Below are 11518 nucleotides of genomic sequence, written 5' to 3'. Positions count from 1 at the left end.
GTTTACTTTTTTAGCATGCCAGACCCACTTTGGGAAGATTGGTGCCAATATAATAAAATCGCGGAGGGGGGGTGGTGCTGGAAGAGTGGGAGGAGAGCGGAGAAGGGGTGGGGGAACGTGGGGGAACGTGGGGGAAGCGAGTACACCATTTTACATCAACACTGCGAAAATGCAATCTAGCCTGGCGGAGGACCGGCAGCTGGGTCGGAGCGAGCGAGGGCTTTGCAGTCTCTGCCTGTTCCTTGTTCTGTCGCTCTTAAGTTTCTCTGTGTTTGCATAATAGCCTTGCATGCAAACCTCGCAATGCTCCAGGGCTCCAGAACAATAAATATACACATTTAAAGCCTTTATTGTCTTACGGTTCGTGCCCTCGGTTTTCAACAGCTTAATTTCTGGTTGTATTTAACTAGTTTGCAAATGGATTTTTTCAGTTTCAAACTATTATTGAGGAAGCTCCCCTCCCTTTTTTGGCGGGGGAGGGGATGGGGGTGGGGTAGGAGTCGGTATATTATTCCTGTAGCGCTGGGTTATATAAACACATTATCATTTGAGAGCGCCCTTGGCGTCCATCAGCATTGTAAACACGTACTAGTGTATATACTTCAAAATTAAAGAATGCACACGCAGAACCCGGAGCCTGAATTCATATTCCGAGCAGACTCACTGCTTGCATTTATTGATTTATCATGCATCGTTTATTGTTCCAGTCCCTAAATGCAGTTGCTGTCCGTTCAATATTGTTTGCAAAATCCCGAGATATGTGTGCACTGCTCACTTGTCTTTCTGTTCTTCTTCTGGTTTTTTTTTTTTTTTTTGGCTGAGTATTTTTTTGCGAAGCGAACAAATGCATTAATATTTATATGTTTATATAATCGATAACCCACTTTTCCCTTCCATGTAAATAGGCATCAAAAGATAATTTAACAGATTAGTTCTCGAAAACATGGCAGTGAGGAAGCGTAATTTAACTATCAAACAAATCTACATGTCTAATAACAGCAAATCTGCTAAGGAGCATTAGAAAGAGGAGCAGCGCCCCGGAATCTCTGCAGGAAATGTTCTTTATATTAGACATATACAAGCAGGTCCTGTCAGATACACAGCAGAGCTCTCGAGCCCTGACCTCCTCCAAAAATTTCATCAGACGATACAGTTAGACAGTGACGGTTAGAAAGAGAAAGATCTCGTCTTCACACAGTTTAAGCGTGGATTTTATTTTTACAAATCTTCCCATCTGTTTTTTTGCCTTGATCACTTCGCTTCCCGCCGAGATCGGACAGAGCCTTTCTCCCGATTATGAATTTGATCAACCCATATTTGGAAGGAAACCCACATAGTTTTGACAGGAGCTGAAAATTGAGTCGTCAGAGAAATATTAGGACATATTTTAAATTATTTTGGTGCTCAAGGGGAGGCAAGAGCTCAATTTTATATTGAGACATTACGCCGGCTGAAGGCAGAGAATGTTTTTCCCTGCCAGGACCTGATGCAATCCATTCACGCCAACAAGTTTGGAGAGAATGTTGAGTTCAATCAATTCAGAACGTCGAGATGGAGCCCAACTCACTCCAGGTATTTCGCTCTCCTCCGCTCCTCCGATCCCGGTACCCCCCGGCACCCCCCAGCCCTCCAGCTCACCCACACCTCTGCACCCACCCACACCCCCCACAAACTTTTCACCAAACTTTTACCCTCTGCATCCCCCCAAATCATTTTTATTGTTTAAAAAAAAAATCCCTGCACTGATCATACATACATAATGTGATTTTACCGCCTCAGATGGGGAGGTGGGAAGGGGTGGCGGGCGGGAGGGGGGTGGCGGAGGGTTTTTTTTTTTTTTTTTTTTTAAGGAAGGCAGAAAATTTGTGGGCTCTATGATTTTTTTTCCACCCAGCGTTATATCTGTGGGCTCGTCTGTATTAAGAGTGGGGATGTCTGTGTGTAAATATGTCTGGGAATAGATGTTTGTGTTCTGATGGCTACATTATTTATTTGGTGCTTTTTTTCCCCCCTGCAGTGGGTCGGCTCACCTTGTGGTTTGCACGGACCTTACATTTTCTACAAGGCTTTTCAATTCCACCTTGAAGGCAAACCAAGAATTTTGTCCCTTGGCGACTTTTTCTTTGTAAGATGTACGCCAAAGGATCCGATTTGCATAGCGGAGCTCCAGCTGTTGTGGGAAGAAAGGACCAGCCGGCAACTTTTATCCAGCTCTAAACTTTATTTCCTCCCCGAAGACACACCCCAGGGCAGAAATAGCGACCATGGCGAGGTGGTAAACCTATCTCTCCCTCTCTTCTTTCTTTATTATTTTTCCCCCTAGTAATGCTTATTACAGGGCAAGCTTGAAAATACTGTATTCACTTCTGCAGGCGAGCAGGATCCACTCCTTTTTTAAAGGGGTAGCGCCACTAGCTGGGGCTCGAGTATTTTGCCATTGTCAGAGTTTGGCTGTCAGCTTTACAAAGAGGATCCAACTGCTGATTTTAGTCAAGATCAAATAACTTGTTGGAGAAGGGTTTTGTTCAAGGATGTGTGTGTGTGTGTGTGTGTGTGTGTGTGTGTGTGTGTGTGAGAGAGAGAGAGAGAGAGAGAGAGAGAGAGAGAGAGATCGCTCTTCTGCTAACTGCCGCTTGAACATCACATGCTTTTTATATTTTTTGCCTTTTGAAAATTTACCTTCGTGTCTAGCTTGGTCGGGGCTGGGTGGATTTCTTTCGGTGGGTTTCGATATTGTTCACGGTTTTTTTTTTTAAGTAAGTATTTGATATGTTTAAGAGGGCGGAAATTACGAAATGGAGGCAGAATGAGATCAAAAGCTATTGAGTTGGCAAAGACGTGTTGAATAAAGTGATAAATGACAGGTACTGGAATAATACATTCAAATAACTTGCAGATCTGCCCGGGCGGATTTCAAAGCGGTCGTGTAACCGGCACAAACACGTTAAGCATTAACAACTATCTCTCGCCCACTCCCCCCGCCGCCCCCCCCCCGCCCCGACAAGCCATTTGATGTTCTAGTTTTCAATTACTCCACGCAAAGTGGACGTCTTCCAGCGCGATCTTTGGGGGTGTGTGGAACCGGGCGGGGGACAGGAGGGAGGGCAGAGGGGTGTGAACTCGCCCACTGGCCCTGCGGGTCCAGCGCCCTCCGTGCCCAGACAGCGCTCCCAAGGAGGGACCGAGCCTTCCCGGCACGTTTCTGGGCTGCCGTGGGGGCGCTCGCCGCGCTCCCGGGAGGACGCCGGAGGTGAGCCCGCAGTCACCGGGCGCCGGGGCGGCCGCCTCCCTTCGGTTCTGTCATTTATGTGTGACCGCAGTTTTGCGGACTCCCCTAGTCAGCTGGCCGACCTTAGCGCCGTGGTACCTACCGGGGAACTATTTTGGGGAGTCTGTGCCCACGGCGCGGCGGGGAGGGAGGGCGCCCGGCCACTTGGCAAGGCTTTGTGTTGCCAAAGCGAGAGGAGGGCAATCAAACTGAGACTTTTGAGGGCAGCTAGCTCTGTGCCAGGCTGTGGAGCTTTCGAGGTAGGTCTAAGGATCTTTTTGTTAAATGAATGATGCCCCGTTTAACTCATCCCGGGTCTCCAAGATGCCAATCCTTCCAGAATTTCTTGATCTTGATAGAGTTGATTGTACTTTTGGCATCGCCAGCTCACTCCCTTTCCTCAGGATCGAATTACCCAACAGTGGTCTATGTCGGTTAATTACTTGAGTTAGTCAAAACGTTTGCACTCAAATCTGCTTTTCCGAAGTAAGCCCCTCCCTCCTCCCCCGCATACACTCCTCCCCCGCCCTCCCCCCGCAGCTTTGGGTTTTAACGTTCATATTTCCCTACGTCCGCCTGCAATTTTACAAAGGTGTTGTTTGGAAATACTGTGAAAAATCCTGCAACCTACCAACAGGTTGAGCTCTTTCCCCCTCCCAAGGTCTCGCTCGGCCCCTCCCCCGACCCAACTTTGCTGCGCAGCTGTCTTCCTCCCCCTCCCCCTCCTGATTTCTTATTATTTGCTTTTCAAATTTATTACTTCAACATGGCCTGTGATCTGGAAAAGGGAAGGATTAAATATCCAGAAAAGAGCTGGTGCCTAATAGACTTCTGACTAAACCCAGGAGGAAATTATTCAGTGTTTTATGGGATATTTTGTGGCCACTCTTTTTTTTCTTTTTTTTTGGGGGGGGGGGCTTGAAATTAGAATATTTTCAAAGACCCCAAATTGACCCCACTTGGTACATTTTAAATTTCTGTTGGTATAATTAGATACGAATTCTGATTTAAGAATAAAAGCCACATTTGCCAGAGTGCATCTGCTGGAACTCTTGTCGGTGAATAGATATATTTTTAAATATACGATTTCTTTTTAATTGTTCATTATGGGGAATTGAAAGCGAACCATTGTAATGATATGTGCATTTCGTCTCTATTATATGAGCCATACCTGAGAAAATTAATCTTACCATTTAAAAGTAAACTCTAGGGGGTTTGTGGAGGGAGATGGCTCTATTTATAATTCTCAGCTGCATATACATCCTCTAATATTATGCATGATTTGTTTTTTTAATGCTAACACGGCTGGTAATTAGCTGTATGATTATACTTGTATATTTCATTAGGACTTTGGCTGATGTCATTGTGAATTATTCAGCCATATTAAAACAATTTTCAATTGAGATAATGACACGCCTCAAAATTATGCAAATGCCGACTGCATTGTGCAAAATAATTATGACAAATGTAAAGCAGGTAGAAAGTTTCCCAATGCAGATTGGTTTTCCACCCTGGTGATGTCATTTCCCCCCTGGCCTAAGTTAGTCATTCATTAGGAGAATAGCAGCAGCAGTCTCCTCTGGAGGAGAGTCAAAGAAACCAGCATTTACTGCTGGCACCTAGAGGGGGCAACAGGGCCCTCTCATTAAGAAATTTGCTTTGTTTTCACTTACTCCATTTACTTGTTTATATACATTGAAGTGATTTTTATTATTGATTTTAAATAGTTTTGAATGATGCATTTGCCATTTGCAGCCTGTAACTAAAAGAAAAAGGTTTCTTGGTGATAGGCACTCTTACTTGGAGAAAATGTTCAGCACATTTAATCAGCTAGTACAGTTTATTTTAAGTAACCAAATGGAGGTTAATAATTTCTTGATTGAGCTGACATCAGCATCCATCTCAAAAGGACGTCCAGAACTCAGCATGCTTTTTTGGTTTAAGAGAATCATTCTGCCTTTATGTGATTTCTTGAAATGTAAAGACGTCAGTTCTAAAAGCAGGAAAATGATCATTGTGCAAGTTTAGAAATAGCGTCCCTGTGTGATTTGCTATGATTTGCAGAGGGCTTTTTTTGGAATATTTTCTCATTGATCCTTGCAATCATTGTATGAGGCTGAGGAAGACAGGACTTTGTATACCCATTTTATAGATGGGGGCTTAAACTTGGAAAGACTATATGGTTTGTCAAAGATTGCTAGTCTTGAGCCCAACTTTATGGTTGCGTTACCCCAATGAAACCAATGTGTGCAGTTCCTCGTACCTTTTAGAACTATGACAACTCAATTAACTTTGCCAGAGGTCGCCAGATATTTAGGTAGTAAAACCATTCTTATTCTATAATGTTTACTAATCCTAGCCAGCGTTTTATAACAGGAACAGTTATATTTTAATAATTATTATAAGCATTAATAATTGATTATTTATTTAATAATGATAGTGATGATCTGCATGCTTATATACACTGCTGCCTTGATACATTTCCATTGCTGGCAACTGGTCTGGTGGGGGGAAGTGTTCCAAAAAGAAACACTTTGATTCTGTAACTTACTATTTGTTCGACCTTGAATAATCATAAGTACTTTGAGCCTTTATTTTTCAGCTACAAAATGGGAACATATAGTAAGGATGACTGTGGATTATTGTGAGGACCAAGAGGAATTATATGGGTAGAAATGCTTTATATATTGAAAAGTGCTTACATAAATAGAAAGGAGTTCTAATTATAGTGGCCTTTGTTCTAGATATTCTTGCCTTTAAAAACAATAGCAAAGCATAATAACTTGAGTCTGTGGAGGTCCTTGGACCTAATCATGATACTGTCTTAAATTACCATGAAAGTGAATAGCAGGGCCATGTGCAAGGAGTTAAGTGTCTTTAGTAATTACCCACAATTGCCACATTCAGCCAGTAGCTCTTCAGAGGAGGAAAATGGCAAAGTAGGCGGGTAATTGGTTCTGTTACTGGGTAACTTCTGATTACATTCATTTTCAAATTGCCAAGTGCTTAATCTATTGGCAATGTATCCTCTTAAAATAGGTGATGTGCAGGCTTAGATTTGAGCCTGACCATCCATGGCATGAGTTTTGCATGCAGGTCTGCTAATCACTTGCAACAGTGAATGTGAATGCCTGAAGTCTTGATGTCAGACAGTTAAGATCAAGCAGACCTGGGTGTTTTGGATTCCAACATGCATTCAGGATTTGTAACACTATTTAGCTGTCATAAGACTCATCATCCAATTAAAAAATGTCAAAAGTACATATTCTAGGGCCCCTATTGCAATTAATTCAATTAAAATCTTTGAAGTTAGGTTCAAATTCAAACTTTTAAACATCTTAAACAGCTCCTCTTAGCTGTATTATCTTAGGCAAGTTCTGAACTCTCTGTGCCTTAGTTTTTCCATCTGTAAAATGGAAATACAGTACTTATTTCTTAGGAATATTTAAAGGATTAAATGAGTTAATACATGTAAAGTGTGTACAATTAAAGTTGACCCATGGTAGATACTTTGATAATGATTGACTGCTATCATTGCCATCAATATTAGTATTTTTGTTCTCATGGAAGTTTGAGATGACTAAAGTGGATCTTACTGAAAAAAATCTTTTCTGTATGAGGGGTTGGTACCTGGGTTAGTTTGCTAGAACATGTAACCATCCATGTTTGCTAGAACATGTCCCTTCAGCTCAGGCTTTATCTGTTTATTGCATTTAGTTGTATCCTCAAAATAAAAGGCTTCTGAAGGATTTACATTTTGCTATTGAAGTATGCTGTCAACTGGATTGGCAAGATTTTTTTAAAAGATTGCATAATTTGATCATGTATGGGGTTAGGCAGACACATTTTGGAATCCAGAAAGTGATGGCTTGGTCTTGATCTTTTTGGATAGTCCCTAAGCTTTGGTCTGAATGTATAAACTGATTTTTTAGAGATTCTGATATTCCTGATGTCACTGGCCTTGGACAATGTTTTTAACTTTTCTGAGCCTCAGTTTCTTTATCTGTGCAATGGACTTAATGATCTCTACTCTGCTTTGGAGAGTTAGAGATAATAATGAAAAGGGCCTGGAATCTAGCATAGTTCCTATAAGAGTACAACAAGTGATAGTTGTAGATATAGTCATTATTATTTATTTGTAGTAATCATTTAAACTTCGAGGGAACATCTTTACTCTCTACCTGGCAGGCCCTGTCCAACTGAGATTAGAACTAAAGAATTAGATGGAGAGAATTTACTGGACTGTACTGAGGGTCAGCCAACTAAGGTCTGAAGACCCAATCTGGCCCACTGCCTGTTTTTGTAAATAAAGTTTTATTGGAATGTAGCCACACTCATTTGTTTATGTATTGTTTATAGCTCTTCGGCTACAACAGCAGAATTGAGTAGTTTTGATGGTTACCATATGGCCAACAAAATGGAAATATTTACTATCTGGCTTGGTCCTTTATGGAAAAAGTTTGCTGATCTCTGGCCTGTAGGGTTGATATGAAAGAAGGTACCTGATAACGTACTCATTTCTTTTTTTCTCTTTTCTTTCTTCTTCTCCTTCCCTCCTCCCCCAACCCCCCACTCCCACCCCTTTTGTGCTTTAGATTTAATCCAGGGTCTTATATATGTTAAGTTTGTGCTTTACAACTGAGCTATATCTCACTTTGTTTTGGAGCAAATCCAGTAGTATAAGAAATAATTTACCATTAATATTTCATCAAAATAACATTTAAACATGCAAACCTCCATCTCATCATTGAGTCAAGCATGTTAAAAATTTAAGAATGAGTAAACTATTAAACTATATTTTGTATCACTAAGATCCAAACTCCAGCCAATATTTCATTGCCCACAATGAAACTGATCAAATTATACTGTTATTGTACAAATACATAACAACAAATCCCACTATTAATATATAATTGTAATTATAATGCACCAATAAAATAAGGAAAAAATAAACACTCTCTGAAAAAAGAAAACTACCTGTTGAGTGTTAATCATGTGCTCAGCACTCTGCCAGGTGAAGACATGGAGGTAAAACAGTTGGTGATTTGGGCCTTTTCTAAAGATGTTTATCAGTCTTAAATAGATAAGATCAGCACATGCTATAGATGCAGTGTAACACAGGAGTAAATGTTGCTTTCAGTACATGTGACATAGGTCAGAGGAAGGCTCATGGGCAGCATGTTTCTGGGGGAAAATCTACCTAATTCCTCAGATATTGATTAAAGACCTACTGTGTGCTGAACACTTGACTGTAGAGATGAAGTAGAAGGTCCCTGTTCTCAAGGAGCTCACAAACTAGCCCTATAGCCAGACACCAGTCCTGGAAAAGCCAACAGGCTTTCCATCTGTATCCCTTAAAACTGAGATTAAGATCACTATTTGTAAATTTTCATGATCTTTCTGGAAACTAGAAGTACTGTCTTCAACTCTGAATTCTCATTCACTAGACACGCATTTATAGAGCACCTACTGTGTGCCGGAGCCTGCTGTAGGTCCTGGGGATATAGCACGGCCATGATAGACCATAATCCTTGCTCTGAGCAAGGACTGATCTGAGAGAGCCTATGATCCAGTGTTTGGTTTTCACTTGCCATGTGCTTAATACATCCTGTCTTATAGTTATCTGAGTTCTTTCCCTTTGCCTTGTTCTGTTCACCTCTGGGTCAGTCCCCAGTCCCACTCCACTCCCAATATTCATTGCTATTCAGTAGGTACCAAATAACTGAATGTCATAATATTCAAATGCCTTTTTACCCACAATCTGCCTTCTTTAAACTCCGCCAAATTTCTTTCCATCAGAGGGCCATGATCAGTCACTCATATGTGGACCAGCTCCTCCACCCCATCTTACACTTTTTCTTTCCCTTTTAAAAACTCCACATAATCATTTTATACCAGAGGGTGTGAAAAAAAATGTGATTTTTTTTTCTTTTTTGTGGGGAAGCATTCTCCAAATAAATGAGCATATGTTTAGGACTGAATGATGAGGCTGGGGCTAGCTTCTTTATCTCTTTGGGTACTTTTCCAATCTTCTGCAATCAGCTCATTAATATTCAGGGCTTTGAGGTGGCAACGGGTGAAACCTAGACTTCTAGAAAGAAGAATCGCTCCTCACCTGAGGGTTGGTTAGCAGTTCACAGGAGCCAATGTGTGTTTTTCAAGTTGATGGTCTTAACTAGGCCATATATTTAAGAGACTCAAAATTGTAAGCAATTAAAACCTCTCTTGACATTTAGACTGTCAGGCACATTCTGAGGATATGTTATTTTTATGAAGTACCAGAGTCCACACATGTAAATACTTTGTTATTAATTATTAATAAAGCATACTATTGTTCCTAGTGGCACCTAGAGATATATGATAGAAATGACTCAAGATCATTTATCAAAGTCTAGTTTTAACCAATATCCAGAATATAATTGCTCAAATCAAATGCATTCACTTGTCATTTTTTATAGCCAGCATGGTTGGATATTTGCCATCTTTTACTCAGAATAATTTTGTAGCTAGTGATTACTTGTTGGCTTGGCTTTTAAAGAAATTTAAAATAAATTTATTGATTGTTGGCTTAAGGATTCATTTGCCTCTCAGAATTGCGGTCATGGATTCCCGAGTTTCTTGAAGAGAAAGTGCCCTTGCAGGAAGATGTTTTTTCTGGCCACCTTGTGAGCCTTACTGTCTTGCTGGAGATTAGAACCCAGGCCTTGGCCCTCAAGAGAATGTCACTCACTTCCTGGACTATGAGCATCAGTATTGACAACACATTCGCAACCTGCAGATGATGATGATTATTGAAAGGGTGCTTTAGAATCATGCTAATGGCATCAGTCTCCAGCACATACTTGCGTAAATTAATTCTGCTTTCAAAATCAGATGCACTGTTAGCAGCATGAAAGATGGATATTTGACATTTATCACACAGACTAGGACGGGTGGTTTAATTATGTGAATTTTCTCTAGGATCTTTATGGCTGTGTGTAGACACAGTGGCATGTGTCCTTGTACACATGACCATCAAGTTCATGGTCCCATCTCCGTCCTTGTGCCCTAGTAAGAAAAGCAGGCAGTAGAGGCCATATATTGTTAGTCCATCTAGGGACCCCGTAAACATCCCCCCTCTTCCTTTTTTATGATGCCCTGAACATCCGGGCTATGAAACACCTCCTTCTCCCCACAGTTGAGTTCCAGGCCTGATCAGTGGCACTAAACATTAAACTCTTGTCTTTGAGAATAATAGGCTTTGCTTTCTACACCCTCAAGCATGTTGAGCTACTGTGCAAGCTGGAAAATAAAAATGTTCTAATTGTGTCTTTTAAATAAGCATAGGAGTGAATTAATTAGACCATATTTTGTCTTTAGTTGCTTAGTTACACAATAGTATTCCTGAGCACGAGTAAGATAAATTGGCTCTTTTTGTGCTGCTTGTCCCTTAATCATAATTACTGTATTGCTTAGGAGAGTAAAGCATACATAGATTTTGAATTTTTTATTAATAGTCAAAAATATGCATATGATATATAAAGTATATGCTGTTCAACCTGTTTTATATGCTTTTATGTGGGAAGAAGTTTTATTGTGGTGGTAACATTTGCATTAGTTGCTCAAAGATGTAGTTCTGGGAAATACATAATTGAAATGTTTTTGAATTGCTTTTTCTGGCCTTTTCAATCTTATTCAAAATAATAGTGCCTCCAGTCCTGGAGCAGTCATTCTCATTTGATTTAACATCTTTCTTTGCACTGCATGCGCGCGCCCAGTTTTAACCCTGCAGAGCCTAGATGAGGTTCTGTGATTCATTGCCCTCAGACATTGCATCTTATGTTTTTTGGCTTGTGCCGTTGAGGTGTCAGGGTTGGGGAGCAAGGGGTCAGAAGAGTGCCTGTGTCTAGCAGCCATTTCTCCACTGCCTTCACCCTTGACACACTTCCTTATTCCTTAAAGAAGGTTCCAGGGTTAGAGATTATGAGAGTTTGTTCAGCTTGGGCTGCGCAGTCCTGTGTACTTGCCTTGGGGGTCTCACAAAACGGATGTTGTCACTAGAACTTGGGTTTCCAGTCCCATACCCCCCAACCCTCTACCAAGAAGGGCAGCAAGAATGTGACAGCTTGATATAGTTATTGAACAATGAGAGAGTCTGGCTTAAGATCCAGGATACATGCTTGGTAAATGTATGAAAACTGACCCCATTGTTCTGTTATATTTGAAAAGCAAGTAAATTATTTACAGATATTTGCTAATTAAAGTACATGT

The 11518-nt window shown here is 40.9% G+C and overlaps 1 protein-coding gene across 2 annotated transcripts in view; it reads left to right on the top strand.

Moving 5' to 3' along the window:
• Positions 1-1424: 1424 nt before the first annotated feature.
• The window catches only part of Arid5b (AT-rich interaction domain 5B), a 178745-nt gene continuing 168651 nt past the window's right edge, over positions 1425-11518 (top strand). Inside the window, exons 1-2 of one of the 2 annotated variants that reach the window (XM_046419660.2) lie at positions 1425-1572; positions 2018-2272. In XM_046419660.2, coding sequence (XP_046275616.1) covers positions 1552-1572; positions 2018-2272 — 276 coding nt within the window. In that variant the 5' untranslated portion in view covers positions 1425-1551. Of the gene's footprint in view, positions 1573-2017; positions 2273-3118; positions 3251-11518 lie in introns of those variants that run through there. The other variant, XM_046419664.2, reaches the window with a different exon arrangement.

The sequence above is a fragment of the Marmota monax genome, unplaced genomic scaffold (genome assembly GCF_021218885.2).
Source record: "Marmota monax isolate L192 unplaced genomic scaffold, Marmota_monax_Labrador192_F-V1.1 WCK01_AAM20220418_F8-fsc00019, whole genome shotgun sequence".
In the NCBI taxonomy this organism is placed as follows: Eukaryota; Metazoa; Chordata; class Mammalia; order Rodentia; family Sciuridae; genus Marmota; species Marmota monax.
Note: the sequence above shows the minus strand (reverse complement) of the source record. Positions and strands in the feature narration are given on the sequence as shown.